A 20,328-nucleotide genomic window follows, 5' to 3' on the forward strand; every position below is an offset into this window, starting at 1 on the left:
TTAAAAATGAGATTGGAGCAAGTGCAAGCTAGTGACTTTATGAGAAATCAAGATATTATAAAACAGAACCAAAGGAATGAAAAAATGGAAGACAGTGTGAAATATCTCATTGGAAAAAGCACTGACCTGGAAAATAGATCCAGGAGAGATAATTTAAAAATTATTGGACTACCTGAAAGCCATGATCAAAAAGAAAGCCTAGATATCATCTTTCAAGAAATTATCAAGGAGAACTGCCCTGACATTCTAGAGCCAGAGGGCAAAATAGAAATTGAAAGAATCCATCGATCGCCTCCTCAAATAGATCCCAAAAAGAAATCTCCTAGGAATATTGTCGCCAAATTCCAGAGCTCCCAGATGAAGGAGAAAATACTGCAAGCAGCCAGAAAGAAACAATTTGAGTATTGTGGAAACACAATCAGAATAAGCCAAGATCTGGCAGCTTCTACATTAAGAGATCGAAAGGCTTGGAATATGATATTCCGGAGGTCAATGGAGCTAGGGTTAAAACCAAGAATCACCTACCCAGCAAAACTGAGTATCATGCTCCAAGGCAAAATATGGACTTTCAATAAAATAGAGAACTTTCAAGCTTTCTCAGTGAAAAGACCAGAGCTGAATAGAAAATTTGACTTTCAAACGCAAGAATCAAGAGAAGCATGAAAAAGGTATCAAGAAAAAGAAAATTGCAAGGGACTTACTAAAGTTGAACTGTTTGGTTACATTCCTACATGGAAAGATGACGTGTCTGATTCATGAGACCTCAGTATAGGTACCTGAAGGGAATACGGATACATAATATATATATTTATATGTATATATTCATTATATATATATATATGTAATATATATATATATATATATGCATATATATGTATGTCTGGGGTGATATTTATATGTATATACATATTATTAGGATGTGTATGTATATATATGTATTGGGAGAGAGAGAGAGAGATGGCACAGGGTGAGTTGAGATGAACGGAAGATATCTAAAAGAATAAAATCAATTAAGGGATGAGAGAGACTTTTGAGAGAAGAGAAAGGGGAGATAAATGGGGGTGGATTATCGCATAAAAGGTGGCAAGAGAAGCAGTTCTGGGAGAGGAGGGGAGAGGGCAGGTGAGGGGGGAATGAGTGAATCTTGCTCTCATCAGATTTGGCCTGAGGAGGGAATACCATACATACTCAATTGGGTATCTTACCCCACAGGAAAGAAGAGGGAAGAAGATAAAAAAGGGGGGGATGATGGAGGGGAGGGCAGATGGGGGTGGAGGTAATCAAAAACAAACACTTTTGAAAGGGGACAGGGTCAAGGGAGAAAATTCAGTAAAGGGGGATGGGTTGGGAAGGAGCAAAATATAGTGAGTCTTTCACAACATGAGTATTGTGGAAGGGTTATACATAATGATACACATGTGGCCTGTGTTGAATTGCTTGACTTCTTAGGGAGGGTGGGTGGGAAGGGAGGAGGGGAGAGAATTTGGAACTCAAAGTTTTAAAAACAGATGTTCAAAAACAACAACAAAAAGTTTTTGCATGCAACTAGAAAATAAGATACACAGGCAATGGGGCGTAGAAATTTATCTTGCCCTACAAGAAAGGAAGGGAAAAGGGGATGGGAGGGGAGTGGGGTGACAGAAGGGAGGACCGACTGGGGAACAGGGCAACAAGAATATACGCCATCTTGGAGTGGGGGGGAAGGGTAGAAATGGGGAGAAAATTTGTAATTCAAACTCTTGTGAAAACCAATTCTGAAAACTAAATATGTTAAATAAATAAATTAAATTTTTAAAAAATGTTATATAAATGTTAAAAAAAAAAGAGTAAAACCTAATTACTGGTATCAAAAATGATAAAGGTGAATTCACAGCAAAGGAAGAAGCAAAGAAAAAAAGAATCTGATGATGAAGAGCTACTATGGTGACACAAAAGCTGAAAACACAAGCACCAAAGAAGAGAATGACGCCCGAAGATATATAAGCAAAGCTTTAAAGAAAAATGCAGTTTGGACACAAGATCAACAGAATTCCTTTCAGGGATCTTTTTGAGAAGGCCATCTGTGGATTCTTTCAATTTCTATTTTACCCTCTGGCTCTAGAATGTCAGGGCAGTTCTCCTTGACAATTTCTTGAAAGATGATATCTAGGCTCTTTTTTTGATCATGGCTTTCAGGTAGTCCAATAATTTTTAAATTATCTCTCCTGGATCTATTTTCCAGGTCAGTGCTTTTTCCAACGAGATATTTCACATTGTCTTCCACTTTTTCATTCCTTTGGTTCTGTTTTATAATATCTTGATTTCTCATAAAGTCGCTAGCTTCCACTTGCTCCAATCTAATTTTGAAGGTAGTATTTTCTTCAGTGGTCTTTTGGAGCTCCTTTTGCATTTGGCTAATTCTGCTTTTCAAGGCATTCTTCTCCTCATTGGCTTTTTGGAGTTCTTTTGCCATTTGAGTTAGTCTATTTTTTAAGGTGTTGCTTTCTTCAGTGTTTTTGGGGTCTCCTTTAGCAAGTCATTGACTTATTTTCCATGGTTTTCCTGCATCACTCTCATTTCTCTTCCCAATTTTTCTTCTACTTCTCTAACTTGCTTTTCCAAATCCTTTTTGAACTCTTCCATGGCCTGAGACCAGTTCATGTTTTTCCTGGAGGCTTTTGATGTACGCTCTTTGACTTTGTTGACTTCTTCTGGCTGTATGTTTTGGTCTTCTTTGTCACCAAAGAAAGAATCCAAAGTCTGAGTCTGAATCTGAGAGTGTTTTCGCTGCCTGGCCATGTTCCCAGCCAACTTACTTGACCCTTGAGTTTTTTGTAAGGGTATGACTGCTTGTAGAGTAAAGAGTACTTTGTTCCAAGCTTGAGGGGATGCGCCGTTGTTTTCAGAGCTATTTCTGTACAGCCAGCTCTGCCACACCAGCCCTCCTCCTCCCCCAAGAACTACCAACCTGGACCTGACTCAGCTCTTAAGCAGGCTCTGCACTCCAGCTCAGATCTGCCACTTAATTCCTCCAGCCAGGTGGGCCTGGGGCCAGAAGCAGCTGCAGCTGAAGTTCTGTAGCTGCACCACCCCACCCCACCCCCCGCCTGCCCCAGGCGAAGTGGCTGAACCCCAAACTCCTTTCACTCTGACCCCTGCAGCTTTTCCCACTAACCTTCTCTGTTGTCTTTGGTGTTTGTGGGTTGAGCAGTCTGGTAACTGCCACAGCTCACTGATTCAGGGCGCTGTTCCACCTGGACTCCTGGTCTGGTTGGTTGTGCTGCCATCCACACTGGGCTCTGCTCTGCTCCTCTCCCAGCTGCATGCACTATTGACCTCACCCAGTGACCATCCAGGCTGCCCTGGGCTGGACCGCTGCTTCCCTCTGCTATTTTCTGGGTTCTGCAGTTCTAGAATTTGTCCAGAGCCATTTTTTATAGGTTTTTGGAGGGACCTGGTGGGGAGCTCAAGCAAGTCCCAGCTTTCCAGCTGCCATCTTGGCTCTGCCCCCAACCGAATTCCTAAAAGAGTTAAAGCAAGAGTTAAAGAAGTAGCAAAAAATTTATTTTAAAAACTAAATGAGAATAGAAGGGAGAGAATGGGAAAAGAGGTTAGAGCTGGGGGAAAAGATATGAAAAGAGAATCATTGTAAATATATGAAAAAATAATGTGGGTTAAAAAGGTACATAACTTTACTGAAGAAAATAACTCCTTGAAAATTAGAAATGGCCAAGTGGAAGCTAATGACTCCATTAGACATCAAGAAATAATAAAACAGAGTCAAAATTCTGGGGAAAAAAATGGAAGAAAATGAAGAAGCTCAGGGACAGAAAGAGATCTCAGGAAATTTCCTGTCCTGGTGCCCAGAATCAGTCTTCTCTCCTGCCCTGGGTGCTGAAATGCTCCAGCTGTGTATGCTCCAAACCAGATACCCTCCCCAATGTCTATAAACCTCTCTGTCAATCTCCCTAAGCCACCTAGGACTAGATAAATGACTTACTGTGACTTCTATTTGGCTTTTCCAACCAGAATTCAGTCTGCTGTATTCTCTAGATTTTTGTCGAAAAGTGAGACAAATTTAATGCTTCCTCTCACTCTGCTATCTTGACTCTACCTCCCGATGTTTATTCCTAAAGTAAAGGTTTGACCTTGGCAGAAGCTTCATTGCCTCCTCATCTTCAAGACAAAATACAAATTCTTTTTTTTTGACATCTAAAGCTCTTCACAGTATGACTGCATTCTACCCCTCCAGATTCATTACTCACACAACACACTATAACCAAACTGGTCACCCACTTGCTGTTTCCCCATACATAACATGCCATTTAGGCTTTGCACAGACTTCCTGCCCTCATTTTCTCTTCACTTCTGCTTCTAGTAACTTAAGTGCTACTGTCTTCAAGGACCTTTCCTCTCTCCCACTCCCCATTGTTCATCTCTCCCTTTTCCTTGTATACATCCTCTACTTATTTATCTGGAAACATGTACTCCTTCACATACACACCAGAGAAAAATGTAAGTTTATGAATGTCAAGGACTGTCTCTCTTTTTAAAGTGTATCCCCAAAGCCTAGTTTGGTGCCAGGCACAAAGTTAATGCTTAATAAATGTATGTTGATTGAACCTTGATTGGAATTACCCACTTTTAAAAAAGCTATTGCTTAGACAGATTTTTAGTTATAAATTATAAAATTAGAAACTAAATGGGCATGTACATAAGCTTTACAATCAATACATATGCTTTAGAATTAAGTGTGTGTTGATTCTTGTCTGAATTATCTCTTCTCTCCACTGAACATCCCATCTGGCAGCAGTCTTAATTTAGCCTATAGCTTCCAATAGCATGCCAGCCTGCTATACTATTGAGAATTCTTTTTCTTTCCATTCCACTTCTGGAATGGCCTTTTCCCCTAGCCTAGCCGTTCCATTTTCTATTTCTATTTAGAATTGGTAAAGATTAACCTGATATCAAGATTTCCAAAGGTGAAACTTCAACTACTGCAGCTACCATTTCCTCAGTCTTAATTCTTTTGCACTCAAACTCAAATGTAATAAAACACTTCTTTTGGTTTTAAATACGAGAGAGGAAGCATCTGATTTTTCTCTTGTTACAGTTAGAGTGCAAACCGTCTACCCCAGCTATCATTTGTTAATATCCACTGTTCAATAAGACAGTTGGAGGTTATTAACTTTGGAGGTGTTTAACTTTTCCAACATAGCTTGAAGGGACATACCTCCCTCTAAATACCCCACCACTGGACCCAGAAGGCTTTGGAAGAGTAGGTGAAGCTGGTGACTTTGCACAGCCCTCCCTCACTTAAATCCAATTCATATGCATATCATGGCACACCTCCCTGATGTCATGGTCCCCTTAGAGAATGAAGGACAAACAGCACACATTTTTATAATTTATGCTACTCATTTGGCATTTATCAAGTGTGACTATGAAGCAATGAGAACGAATTCTATGAATCAAATGGAAAACTGATCCATGGTTGCCTCTCATATTTACTTATTGATATTTATTTTTTGGTCTGGATCTGTGATTTCAAGTATACAAGGAATTTCCAGGAAATTATCAGTAGTGCCAATCAGCAACTAATCCCCATTTTTTTTTCTTAGAAAGTTGCCTGGGGCACTGAGAGATTAAGTAATTTATGGGAATTAAATAATTTACAATTTGAACTCTGATCTTCCTAATTCAGGCAGTCTTCCCCTCCTCAGGCCTCCTCTCATCTTACTTCACAGGTCATGGGAGTTGTGCTAGAATGGACCTTAGAAAGTGTAATCATGAATCAAGAACTGGAAAGAATTGAAGAGGCCATCTAGTTCAACCAGCCCAACCTCATTTTGCAGATGAAAGAACTGAGGCCCAGAGAAGTTAATTCAGTTGCCCAGGTTCACGCAGGTGTAGTAAGTAGCACAGCCAAGATTCACACTCGTGTCTTCTAACCCCAAATCCAGTGTTCTCGCCACCATGTCATAGCCGCTGTATTGTAATGTCTGTCTGTCTGTCTCTCATAGTTCCCTAACTAGACTGTAAGTTTCTTAAGAGTAGAAGCCATGTTTCATATTTTATTGTATCTTCCACAGCACGTAGGCCCATACCTTATGTGTAATAGGCACTCAGTATTTTCATTAACTATTCATTGACTGTTCTGAAGATCTTTTTGTTAGAGGCAGCTAGGTGATAGAGTGGATAGGTACTGGGCTTAGATATGGGAGGACCTAAGTTCAAATTCTGTCTCACACTTTGAGCTGTGAGACCCTGGGCCAGTTGCTTTGCTTCTTTCAGCTTCAGTTCCCTCATCTGTGAAATGGTGAAAATAAAAACTCCTAGGTCACAGGGTTGTCATAAGGATCAAATGAGACCAGATTAAGCACCTTACAGACCTTAAAAGCATTATGAAATGCTAGTTATTATTATTTGTACTATCATTATTTCAGAACCTAATTTTGGCAAGTAAGGTATTTTGCGGAGTTTACTTTTCCAGTTACCTGAAACTTTCTCTTTCCTAATCTAAATTTCATTTTAAACCAATTTTGATGGATCAAATATATTACACACTTTTCTGCTACCGATCAATACACAAGAATTTATTAAATGTCTGCTGTATTCAAGCCATTGTTTGAGGTGCTAGGGGTACAAAGATAAAAGTGAAACAATATCGTATTAAATAGTGCTATATTGAACAGGGGGTTCTAAACATAATTTAAGACAAAAAGAGGATTTATGTTTGATCCTGGAGACAGTAGGGAGACACTAGAGTTTATTGAATGGGGGTGGAGGGAAGGCATGACATAGATCAAATATAAATCCTCTTTTTGAGATTCTTCCTAACCTAACCTAACCTAACCTAACCTAAGCTCTTCCTAACCTACTCTCCCCCTCCCACCTTTCTAGTATACCTTATGCCATACACCTGCCATGTATTCTTAGATCTAGTGCCACTTGCTTTTTCATACAAAAGATACTTCATCTCCTGACTCCTGGCATTTTCTGTGGCTGTTCCTATGCCTTGAATACTCTGCCCCCTCTTCTCTGCTTCCTGTCTTTGCTGATTTCCTTCATGTCCCAGCTAAAATCCCATCTTCTACTAGAAGCTTTTCCCAATCCCTCTTAATTCTGGTGTCTTCTCTCTTAATTATTTCCCATTTATCCTACATATAGCCATATATAACTTGATTGTACATAGTTGTCTGCATTTTCATCATATACTACACTCTTCCCAAAGCCCAAAAAAAAAAAATCCTTCAATATGTATCTGCATAGTCCAGCAAAAATGTCCACGTTAGCCATGTCCAAAAATGCATGTCTCTTTCTCTGGTTTATTTATCATGGTGTTGATCACAATTCTGAAGCCTCTCAAAGTTGTTTTACTCTATAGTGTTATTACTGGATAAATTGTTCCCCTAGTTCTGCTTACTTCTCTCTGCGTCGGTTCATAAAGGTCTGCCCTCTGAAATTGTCTATTTCATCTTTTTTTGGCACACTAATATTCCTTACATTCACATACCACAAATTGTTTACCCTTTCCCCAGTAAAAGGACACTCCCTTAGTTTTCAACTTTTGACTACCACAAAAGAATTGCTATAAATATTTTTGTACATATAAATCATTTTTTGTAAGCAGCTTGGTGATGCCTTAGATGGAACCTGGGCCTGGAGTCAGGAGGACCTAAGTTCAAATCTGGCCTCAGCTACTTAACTTCTGATTGCCTCAGTTTCCTCGGTTGTGAAATGGAGATAATAGCACCTGCCTTGCAGGATTGTTGTGAAGATCAAATGAGATAATGTTTGTGAAGTGCTTAGTACAATGCCTAGCACTTAGTAGGTGTTACATAAATGTTTATCCTCTTCTCTACCCTCCCCCTTTTCCTTTCTTTGATTTCTCTAGTAGTAGGTCAAGTATGCACAGTTTCATAGTTTTCCTACCATAGTTTCAAATTGCTTTCCAAAGATGGCTGGACCAACTCACAATTCTGTATCTATTTTTCTCACAATTTCTCCAGCGTTTGTTATTTTCCTCTTTTGTCGTCTTTGCCAGTCTGAGAAGTGTGGGGTAGAACCTTAAAGTTGCTTTGATTTGCATTTATCCAATCATTGGTGATTGAGAGGTTTTTTCCCCCATATGATCGTAGATAGCTTGGATTTCTTGCTTTGAAAACTGCCTATTCATATCCTTTGATCATTTATCGATTGAGAGTAAGGGATTTGGCCGCTATGTGGAAACTTAATTAGAGAATGGAAGCACTTGAGACAGAGACCAATTAGGGGACTGTTAGAGTAATCCAGGCAAGATGTCATGAAAGCCTGGACCAGGGTGGTGACCTTGTGATTGGAAAGAATGGGGTTGATGTGGAGAGATGTTATGGACGTAGACTCTACAAGGCTCAGCAGCTATCGAGATATAATAAGTGAGTTGAGAGGGAAGGACCAAGGAAAATTCTGAGGATGTAAACCTGAGTGTTTGGCGGGGGGGGGGGGGGCCAGGGATGATTCTTGACAGAAATAAGGAAATGGGAAAGGAGGAGGATATGAGAAGACAGATAAAGAGTTCTCTTGGACAGATGAAGTTTCATAAGCCTAGGGATCATCCAGTTGGAGATGTCCGGTTGACAGTTGTTGATACAGGACTAAAGCTCAAGAGCTGAATATCAATCTGGAAGTCATCTTCATAGAGGTGATCATTGAGTCCATGGAAGCTGATGAGATCACAGGGAGAAAAGGACCTAGTACAGAGCCTTGGTTGATGAATATTTGGTATATTTGATTTCCATGAATGAATGAAGAGGCACTAAGTAAACCTTTATTATGTGCCAGACATTGGGCTAAGAGCTGAAAATACAAATGCGGAAGTGAAATAGCCCTTGCCCTCAAGTAGCTTACATTCTAATAAGTTTAAATTCTAATATTCTATTCTAATAAGGGTATGGTGGCCAGGAAGAGACTTTTAGTCTGGGTGTAGAGGGAGAAATGAACCCAGGGATGCAGAAATCCTAAACCAAAATTCCCAAGGCAAGGCCACCTGGAATGAATTCACAGACCCAAGCATTCTTTAAGTCAAGGAGGCTTTAAGTAAACAAAGCGGGCAAGAGTTCTTAGGGAACCTGCAACCAGACGGGGCTACAGGGAAAGTTTAAGTACAAGATTTAGGGATGAAACCTGTCAATTAGGTGTGTTGGGGTGGGATTAGGGAGTGGTCAGGGCGTGATTAGGGGTTGGTCAGTTCTTACAGGAACATGCACTTTTTGTATCTACTGCACAGGTATCTTACCCAGAGTTCACTGGGAAATAGCCCACAGGGTGCGGGGCGCACGGCCAGGAGGAGGTGTGGTTTTGCCTGTGAAACGTCACTCAGTCACCAAAAGTTCAGGGCTAGCTGGAGATACTGGATAGGTTCCATCAAGTGCCTTGTTAGTCAAGATTAATGTAAGGGAGTATACGTTTGAACTATGTCTAAGATATATGTTAGACTCAGTATATGGTCAGTTATCAACACCTGGGAATCAAACTATAATTGGGCATAGCTGCTTACTAAGGAAGAATCAGAGATAATTTTGGGGCACACTGCCCTTTAGCTAGAGAGGCTTCCTGGGAAAGAATGTTTGAGAACTAGATTTGTTCTGAAATTGGAATTCTGCCACAGGCACAGGCACCCAGGCAGAGGCTAAGGGGAAATGTGATGTTAGAATTAGGGTCCAAGCACAAGCACTGCATCATGGGGAGTCGCAGGAATGGTGAGTCAGTCGATAATGAGCTAGCAGAGGAGTTGAGTAGTGTCATGAAAAGTCAGTTTTCCTAGTTTATTGATAAACGTACTTGATTCATGTGAATTTAATTGAAGTGCTTATGCATTTAGTATTTGACTTCTTAATGTCCCTATGCTAATTTCATTATCTGCAGAATGAAAAGCATATTTCTGCATTACAGGGTTGTTTTGAGTACTGTAAAGATAATTTTAAAGCCCCTTGCAAACTGTAAATGTTAACATTATTATTATTATTAGAAAATATACTTCTTGTATAATATGATTAACTACTATTTCTTTGATTATAGGATGGAAGGCTCACATTTCATCCAGGAAATCAGACAGTAGCACTTCCTTTTATAAACTTCATCAAAAAACATGGTACCCTTTTTCTCAATGCATACACAAACTCTCCAGTCTGTTGCCCATCACGTGCAGGTACAGATGTCTTTATTATATATATATATATATATATATATATTAATTGAAATAAATAATACAATATGGAACTTAGTTTAAGTTTTTCTTTAGTGTTAGACTTCAGAGAACAGAATATGATTAACCTTCCAAATATAGAGGGCTTTATCTGAGGATCTGCTAATATGCTAATCATGATATCAAATGTTTCCATATTCAGACTTCACTAATTGCCATGCAGTTTTCATTTCTCAGATTAGTATGGTCATCTCAGTAGTTTGGCTTAGTTTAGAGAAATAGTTAAACTGGCAAAATGTCACTGGCATTAGGAAGTGTATATAATTCAGGAACAGAATATTAAAACATGAATTGATACAACTGAAAAGTTTAATCCTTTATCTTTTCTCCAAAACAACTGTTTTTCTTGGCTTCTCTGTAACTTCTTTGTGTTTTTAAGTTTGTATAGCACCTAGTAGTTTGGCTTGTATCTCTCTAAATTATTAAGACACTTATTCTTAGAGGTTCCCAAGTTAAAGATACTTATTCATTCATTTGAATGTGCTTCCAATGAAAGAGAAAACCTAAAATTTATATTATGGAGTCTGTGGGTTCAGAACTTGATTTAATTTATTTTTTTATCCACACTTGTAATTTCTCCATCATAGAGAACTCCCAGCAAGGAAATTCCCTGTATTATTGCAGAGTGTTAGCTGCCCTGCAATTTATAGATGTATCGTGTGGCTTTGGGCAGAAACGCATACTATGGCAGTGTGTGCCAGGGATGGGACTTGAGCCTAGGAATTCTCGACCTCGAGAAAGGCTCTCTATACATTATTCTATGCTGCCTCTCAAATGTTATATATTTTTATATTCTTCATTGAAGTAGGAAACAAGGATCTTTTGCTTCAGTATTTCAACGGATTGATGAACATATCCATCCATATGACTTCTCCTTTGAAAAGTAAAGTAAAGATTGCAATCCAGCCACATTTTCTTGTCCTGTGCAACTCTTGGCCAAGGCCTCCCATAAATCATTCATAAAGGATCTTAGCATTACCTACGCGCCAATGCAGCATCTTATTAACAAGTTTTATAAACATAAGACAGTATGCATATAGGTCAGTAATTATGAATATTCTCTCAGTCCTTTTTTGTTGTTGCTCTTATAATAAGGTCCAGTTTTTTCCTGCCTTTTAATATACTCTTTTCCAGATATTTTCAGAATCACCCCCTTGGTTCTCAGAATTGTTACCTATAGCACAAACCTCTTCTATATTTTATTTTCATTAATATTCATTTATTTCACATAGCTGGTCAGATTTATTGGCATGTAATTGCGCTAAACAGCTCCTAATAATTGCTTTAATTTCAACTTAATTGGTGATGCATTAACCTTTTTCATTTTTGATACTAGTAATTTGACTTTCTTTTTTAATCCAGCTTCTAGTTTTTTCCTCTCAATTTTATTAATCTCTTCTTTGATTTTCAGGGTGTCTGTTTCTGTGTTTAGCTGAGGCTTTTAAATTTATTCTTTTTCTAGTTTTTTTTTAGTTGCATGCCCAATTCACTGATCTACTCTTTTCTCTCTTTTATTGATGGATGCATTTAGTGATATAAGTACTGCTTTGGCTACATCCCACAAATTTTGGTATGTTGTCTCATTATTGCCATTCTCTTTAATGAAATCATTCATTGTTTCTATGACTTGTTCTTTGACCAATACATTCTTTAGGATTAGATTATTTACTTTCCAATTAACTTTTAATCTATGCTTTCACAGCCCTTTATTAAATCTGATTTTATTGCATTGTGACCTGAAAAGGGTACATTTAATATTTCTGCTTTTCTTTGTTTGGTTGTGAGGTGTTAATGCCCTAATATATGGTCAGTTTTTGTGAAGGTGTCATGTACAGCTGAGAAAAAGGTAGCCTCCTTTCTATTTCCATTCAGTTTTTCCTGGATATCTGTCATATCAAACTTTTCTTAGATTGTGTTAATCTTCTTGACTTCTTTCTGGTTTATTTGATGGTTAGACTTACTAGTTCTGAGAGGAGAAAGTTGAAGTCCTCCACTTGCATAGTCTTACTGTATATTACCTCCTATAATTCATTTAACTTTTCCTTTAAGAATCTGGATGCTATGCCATTTGGTGCCTATATGTTTAGTGTTGATATTACTTATTGTCTGTAATTCCTTTTAGCAAGATGTAGTTTACCTGCTTATTCCTTTTAATTGGGTCTGTTTTTGCTTTTGCTTTGTCTGAGATCATGGTTGCTCCCCCTGCCTTTTCAACATCAGCCGAAGCCCTTATTTTAGCTTTGTGTGTCTTTCTGTTTCAAGTGTGTTTCTTATAAATAACATATTGTTGGGTTCTGGTTTCTAATCCACTCTGCTCTCCACTTCCGTTTTGTGGGTGAGTTCATCCCATTAACATTCACAGTTATCATTACCAACTGTGCATTATGAACTATTTCTTCTTGTCCTTAGACACACAGTAAAACCCACTCCTTTACTTGTCTATTCAGTAGTTACTGAACACAGATATTAAGAGACTACAACTAAACTTAGCTTCATAGTCTGAAAACTTTTTGAATTTTGGCATCCTCTGCCCGTTTTCTGCCACTCCAAAATCATAAAGCCACATAATACTGAAGGCCATATTTTCCTTTGTTCCACAAGTTCCCATGGCTAAAGAGGTCATTTCCAAATGACCACCCTACTTGTAGTCAGTCTCTTCATTCTGATCTGAACTAGTCCTTACAGAGCAGAGAATCTCTTGCTAAGACTGCTTTGGAAAACTTTTTAGTGTGACCACAATTTGTGCTCCACTGGCATAACCTTCCAGAGCTCAGGACCACTCAATTCTGAGGCATCAGAGTAGGAAATTGTAAAATATTTCCTACTAATCATTATAGAAATATATAGTATGTCCATTGATCTGATAGCAACATATTTTTAATCCCTAATATATATCTAATGTTGCAGTGATTGACTTACTCAACCCCTCTCCACTTAAAGTTATAAGATGCCCAGTGAATCAGTTTATTCATAGGCCTTAGACTAAGTTCAAAAAGGCCTTTGAACTTCACACAAGACTTCTGTTTTTTTGGATAGATTGAGGAAATGATCATGACTCAAGGATCCTCTAAAAATCATCAAGGGAGCTCAGAAGGGTAGTTGGAGCAGGTGTAACATTCCAGCACACTCCTGAGGAGCAAAGACAGTACTGAGCTGTGGTAGAGATGGGAGATATCAAGATAAGTCGTTGGCTCTACAGGTATCTCAGAGCAAAAAAGCCAAGCTGAGAGAAGATTCAGGAAAAGGTTGACTCTTTGAACCTGGTTTTCTCTCCTGGTGCCTGTCTAATCACCAATGTTATTAGTATCATCTGTTATTTCATTACCTAAACATTTCCATCAAACTGAATTTTGCCTTAACCACAAATAGGCCAGGGGTTAACTAGAAACAGACAGAAATGTAAAGTTAGGCAAAGAGTCCAACCTCTGTCTAAATGTGAGTAATTATCTTAACTGGAGGTTAAGTGTATAACGGAGCTTATAATTTTATGCCTAAAATAAATAAATATCCCTATACTTATTACTCCTCTAGCCTTTAAGTGAGCCAAAGTGTGTGTGTATGTGTATATATACATATGTATGTATATATGCATATACTTACATATTCGCATGTGTAGATACACATGTATAGACACATATGTATTGTGTTTATTTTAAATTCTTATTATAATCCCTATTTTATATGTTTTTCAGCAATGTGGAGTGGCCTTTTTACTCATTTAACTGAATCTTGGAATAATTTTAAGGGCCTGGATGAAAATTACACAACATGGATGGACCTTTTGCAAAAATCTGGCTACCACACACAGAAGTTTGGAAAATTGGACTATACTTCAGGACATCACTCCATTAGGTAAATAATGAATCATATGCCTCCTGATGTAGTATGTGTGAATGTGCGTAGATGCATACTGTGACTACTTTTAATAGACCAAAGGTAAAAATATTCTTAAATTATTTTTCTGTTGATATAACTTAGATTTCAATGATATCTTCTTAAACTAATATGATTAATGTACTTATGATTTTGTTTTCCATAAACATTAAAAGACAAATCCAAATGATTCTAAGGGCTGTTCCATGTGTTGGTTGTTTTTGACATGTACGTCTCAACACAGTGGGGTTTTTTTAGTTAATTTATTTATTTTTAGTTTTCAACATTCACTTCCGTAAGTTTTAAATTTTCTCCCCTTCTCTCTCCCCAAGACGGCATGCAATCCGATATAGGCTCTACATTATACATTCCTATTAAACATATTTTCACATTAGTCATGTTGTGTAAAAGAAAGAATAGAAGAAGAACGAATGGGAGTAACTGTGAGAAAGAAAAACATAAAATGAAACAAAAAAAGAAAAGAGTCTGCTTTGCTCTGCATTCAGACTCCATATTTCTTTTCCTGGATATGGATGGCATTTTCCATCATGAGTCTTTTGGAATTGTTTTAGGTCCTTGCCTTCTGAGAAGAGCTAAGTCTATCAAAGTCAGCTATGGCACACACAGTGTGTATAGATGTATAGTGCCTGATGCCCACAGTCATGGTAAGGTCAGAATTAGATAATCTGTAAAGTGCTGTGCAAACCTCGAAGTACCATATAAATGCTAGATCACGCAGCTAAGTGCTGTGTTCTGTGAAATGTCTTTTCTATGCTATGAGTAAACCTCCTTTTTGATAACTATTGAATGATCTACAAGTCTTTCGTTTCTTTCAAGTAGTAGATGTAAATATTTAATAATAGGTAATATTTATATAACACTTTAAGGTTTGCAAAGTACCAGGAGGCCAGCCTGAGTCAATAACCCTGGTGTCTGGCACTGATCACAATACTAGAGATGAGGTATGATGAGATAGAGTACAATGAAACTATCTCCTCCCCGTTTTACCAATTAGAAAACTGAGGCAAGTAAAGATTAAGTGATTTGGCCACAGTCAAACAGCTAGTGAGTGTCCGAGAGTAGATTTGAACTGGGGTCTTTCCAACTCCAGGTCCAGCACTCTAGGCACAGAAGTGGTCTGGCATGGTGACTTCTGGTGGCCTTGAGACAGGCATCAAGTTTGAAAAGCCCTGATTTCATGTGGGTAGAACTTTTTATGCCTTTAAGTGATCAGTAAATCAAGGCAGCTTGTCCTAAGAAACCTGGGAATCTGAGCATGGCAGTGAGGCTTGAGCCTTTATTCCATAAGCCAGTCATGAGAAACCAACCTGAAAGGATCAGGGCCTAAGGAAAAGCCAGCCCGGATGGGCTCCATGGTAGAGGACTCTGGTTGATAATATTCTACTACCAGAATGGTTTAAAGAAATTAATAACCTGGAGCAGATCCAAAAAAGGACAGCCAGAAGAGTGAAAGGCCTTGAGTCAATATCATAGGAGTATTGGTTGAAGGAACCAGGAATGTTTAATTTAGGATAGAGAAGACTCACGGGTAGCATGAGAGCTTTTTCCAGGTATTTGGAGAATTGTGACCTTCTAGGCCAAAGCTGTGTTAGATCAGTCCAGTGATTCAGGTTTAAGGACTAATATTTAGTGAGGTACTAGTGGACCATAAAATGCAGTAAAAATCAGTTTACTAATTAAAGGATTAAAGGAGTCAACTTTAGAATTTTTAAAGGGCAAAATGCTATTCTCCTCTGCCTTATAATCACCAGGTCAGGAACTCGGGCAGAAAACTCAAAAGCAGGTGGAGGTTAGGTGTCACCTCTGACACAATTTCCCTCCAGGCTGGGCTTCTTATTCTTCAAGGAGCAAAAAGTCAAGCAGCTCCCAACTCCCTACAAGGACCCTCTGCTAGATGCACACCCATCCCCACCCCCCAGGACACAGAATGCTGGGCAGGACTTCCCATAGGAAAGGTAGAAAGAAGACAGAAGTGTTGGGGACCAAAGTAAAAGACAAAGACAAAGCTCCAGGTCAAGAATCTGAGCATGGCTACCCAATTGCTCCTTGTGCCTCAATGGCCCCTCCCTGTCCCACTCATCACCCACACCAGAGCAACACAGCTTCTCCCCAGCATGCTAAGGAAGATTTAGATGTCTTCTCTGGCACAACTGATCAACATTACAAAGCTGAACTTAAGCTTGATGTCAGGAAGAACTTCCTAACAATTCGAGCTGTCCAGAAGTCACGTGGGCTGGCTGCTTCATTTTGTGGTGGGTTCCCCCTCCCTGTAGGTCTTTAAGCAGAGGCTGGATGGTCACTGGTCAGGTATGTTATAGTGGAAATTCCTGTTGTGTACATGTTGAGCTAGATGGCCGTAGAGATTCCTTCCAACTCAGAAATTGTAGCATTCTGTTTGTTTTGAGGGATCTAGGTCATTTGCCTTAGAAAGGCATGAGTGAAGATAGATCCTTTCTCCCAAAATAATACACAAGCTACATTTGGAGGGATTCATCCAGGATTCCTGTTGGCTGCAAGTCCACAGGAAGCAGACTGCTTGATTTACTCAAGACCTTGAGTGTTTTTCTCTTTGAGAAGTAGCTTGGTACTCCTTCCCGCTAGATGCATACCACATCACCTAAATAACTCACATTAGTAAGAAAAGACAAAGTCCAGGTTTTTTCTTCCTTGTTGTGACTGCCCTTTGTTGCTCCTTTAGCTCCAGGGTCATGTCCTCAATCCTTCATCTAGATAACCTTGATACCTTTTCAAAAGGCTGGGGAACAGGACCTTTGATTACTGGACCATGTGGATCCTCTCTCCAAGGCCATCGCAATGATGGAGGAGTGCTGCATCCTTGGAAATCTGTGCCAAAACACAGGTTTCAGCTTCACACACCTTGATGTGTGGGTAAAGACAGGGTCCCAAAAGTCTTGATTCAAGCCCCACTCAGCCCCAGAGATGATAGCTATGGAGAGACAGTGGCAAAGCCTTTTGACCTGCAGAAGGGCAACAGCCAAGAATAAGAACAAGAATCCCCAGCTCAAGAGAGGCAGGGATGGAATCTCTCAGCCCCAAAGATTAAGACTTATTAAAGCACTAAGCAGCACTAAGATTTTATGATGCCTGAGTCTGAGAGTGGGTGGAAGACAGGACCCTCTGGATGTCTCTCAGGGACCTGTGCATCTGTTCCTTTCTATAGGCACAGTAAGGAGTAGCATTAGCCAACAATAATTTGAGCCAATGAAATCATCCTCTGACCTCTGAGGAAGGTCTGAATCACCGATCCTCAGTGATGTGCAAATGCCTTCATAAATACACAGATCCTGTCGTCAAGGCAGCCAAACGCTCCATAGGAAGAGTTAAAGTACAATGGCCTCATCTGTCAACACGATCATATGGCCCTGATATATCCTCTTCATGCTATTTAGTTTAAAAAGGTAAGGGGGGAGGTTTCCCACTGGAGGGAAAATCTAATCAGCAGTAAAATAAAATTCTTGAAATTTCTGGATCACAGGTAGACTACCAAGTCGTAAGTGTAACTTTTGATGATGCTTGGGTACAAATCGGTTAAAATATGGCCAAACTCAAAGGGAATTTTTTGAACCAGACTTAGTAAAAATAGGCATTTTATAGTCTTCTTTGATAGTACAATAAACTTGGAAAGGATCCAAATTGAGGAAGGGATTCACAATTCTTAATAGAAAATCATTTTTGTGAAGAACTTAAAGTAAGCTAACTATAGTCCTTGCTCTGAATAATCTTAGTGTTGTATTAGTGTTCCACCAGTTTACAGTATCATAGGATCAAGAGCTGGACAAGACTTTAGAGATAATTTCGTTCAACCTCCCTCATTTTACAGACTAGGAGACTAAAGCCCAAATAAGTTTGGTGACTTGCCCAGGCTAATACAGGTAACAGAGTCACGATTAGAATGTAGGTCCTCTGATTCCAAATCTAATGTTCTTTCCATAAGATTATGCCATTATTCTTTCTTAGTATTATATATTTATTTTGAACTATTCATTCATATACATATATACACACACATACCTACAGACACACACACATATATATATACACATACATACATACATATTCCATTTGTTTTAAATGCTGCTTTAATATTTCTGACTTCATAGTGGCCCACTTCAGAACTTGTCACTTTTCCATATTAAAGGTTCTGAGATAAATCCTCTTTCTGTTCTACTTTGTATTTAGAAATGCCCATTTTATTTGATGTTTGTAAATTTCATAATGAAAAAAAAACTTTTAAGAGGTTTATGATAGCAATATAAAACAAAAGATTCACTTTTGTCTTGGTGGTTTCTGGGTAGAAGGTAATTTTCAATACCCTAATTATTTTTGGTATATTTTCATTTATTCATCTTCTCACCGGAATTTGGAGGAAGAGAAGTCAGCTGTTAAGATGATTTATTTGACTCCTTTATGCACCCACACAGTCATTTGTCTGAACAAAGGGGTCAGGGTTTCTGTTATCAACGCAGTCCTACAAAGGTTATATGAATTGTGCTGAATCATCTCTTGAGGTTTCTGTATGCCATTTCAAATTATTGAGGGAAAAAAGTGATCTAATGCAATGCTTTGTAATGATGGATACATAATACATTTTAACTCATTGATTTGCCACTGTAAAAACCTACACTCAGTATAGACCTGTCATCTATAAACGATACAGACCACTTCCTGATTCCATTTATATTTTTATGCTAATGAATTTTGCAAGGTACCACTCTGCATTTTATCTTAAAAAAACTGCCTCCCTGTATCCCTTTAGGAATACAGCCTAGTTGTATTATTTTGGCATTTACCTTGGTTTAGCTGGGTGCCCTACATCAGCCTTTCCTAGGTAGGGGGAATAGAAAAGGAAAACAGGGAAAGAATATGTATAGGGGAGAGCTTTTCAAAATATATTTTGGTATAGTAAATAGGAGTTTCATGACAAATTTCATATGCTAGTGATATTTTGCCTTCTAAACTATTAAATATCAAAATATGTATATATATTTGTCAAAAATGTTTATGAATGATATTTTCAATGGAAATAAGATAAATATATAATATGTACATATGTGTATTGTACATATACAATATGTGTGTGTATTCAGGACAGTTGGAGATATCCTCAGAGGGAAGGCACTAGCATTAAAGGGAAGCAAGAAAGGCTTCTTATAAAAGGTGAAATTTTAGCTAAGACTTAAAGGAAGTCTAGGGAGCCAGGAGTTGAAAATAAGGAGAGAGAGAATTCCAAGCGTGGTGGACAACGGATGGAAATTCCACGAGTTAGGACATAGAGTTTCTTTTTTAAATAACTGGAAGGATACCAAGGTCACTGGCCTGTAGGGTATGGGGAAAGAAGTGAGGTGAAAGAAAACTGGAATGGAAGGAAAGGGCCAGGTTATGAAGGGCTTTAAAAGCCAAAGAGGATTTTGCATTTGATCCTGGAGGTAACAGGGAGCCACTAGAGATGACTAAATAGAGAGGAAACGTGGTCTGACCTCTGCTTTAGGAAGAGTACTTTGGTAGCTGAGTGAAGGATGGACCAAATTGGGGAGAGACTTGATGCAAAGAGACCAGCCTATTGCAAGTTAATTTATTCCCATGGAAAACAGTGTCATTCCAGAACATTTCAATACATATGTAATTTCATATTTTTAATATTTTAGAAGGCAAAACATCACTAGCATATGAGTTTTCTCATGAAATTCCCATTTCTGCCTTTTATCTTACAGTGTACATTATTTTTCTCTAAAAATTCCAAAATACCCTGTACTTGATTTTGAACCTTAGACTCCCACTTACAGTTCAGTTTTCAAAAGCACTCCTTCTGGCTTTTGAAAATTTTAAGACATCCTTTTTTTACTTCTTCAGATATTACTGTTTATCTGAGAAGGTAGAAGAATGGAGGATGTGATCAAACATGTTTTGTAGGAAAACAAATATCACTCAATTTGCTCATTAGAATTAGTATTCCAAGAAGGCAGAATTGGGAGACAATACTTGTACAGGGGAATTGGTCTCTGACCATCCCCGCCCTCCCCAGCCCAGGAAGCCCAGGTTATAATCGTAGATTAGGGACGGGTAATTATAAAGATACATTTGTGCCCTGTATTTCTTTGACATTGGCTCTCACCATCCTTGAAAGACAGTTCAGGCAGGAGCCAACAATTGAGGAAGAGCCCAGACACCAAGAGGGAATCACTCTTGGA

The 20,328-nt window shown here is 38.6% G+C and overlaps 1 protein-coding gene across 1 annotated transcript in view; it reads left to right on the forward strand.

Moving 5' to 3' along the window:
- Nucleotides 1-20,328, forward strand: part of ARSK (arylsulfatase family member K) — a 50,406-nt gene that overhangs the window by 3,866 nt on the left and 26,212 nt on the right. The window contains exons 2-3 of the mRNA XM_036767441.1: nt 10,039-10,168; nt 13,918-14,077. Coding sequence (XP_036623336.1) covers nt 10,039-10,168; nt 13,918-14,077 — 290 coding nt within the window. The remainder of the gene's footprint in view (nt 1-10,038; nt 10,169-13,917; nt 14,078-20,328) is intronic.

The sequence above is a fragment of the Trichosurus vulpecula genome, chromosome 1 (assembly GCF_011100635.1).
Source record: "Trichosurus vulpecula isolate mTriVul1 chromosome 1, mTriVul1.pri, whole genome shotgun sequence".
In the NCBI taxonomy this organism is placed as follows: domain Eukaryota; kingdom Metazoa; phylum Chordata; class Mammalia; order Diprotodontia; family Phalangeridae; genus Trichosurus; species Trichosurus vulpecula.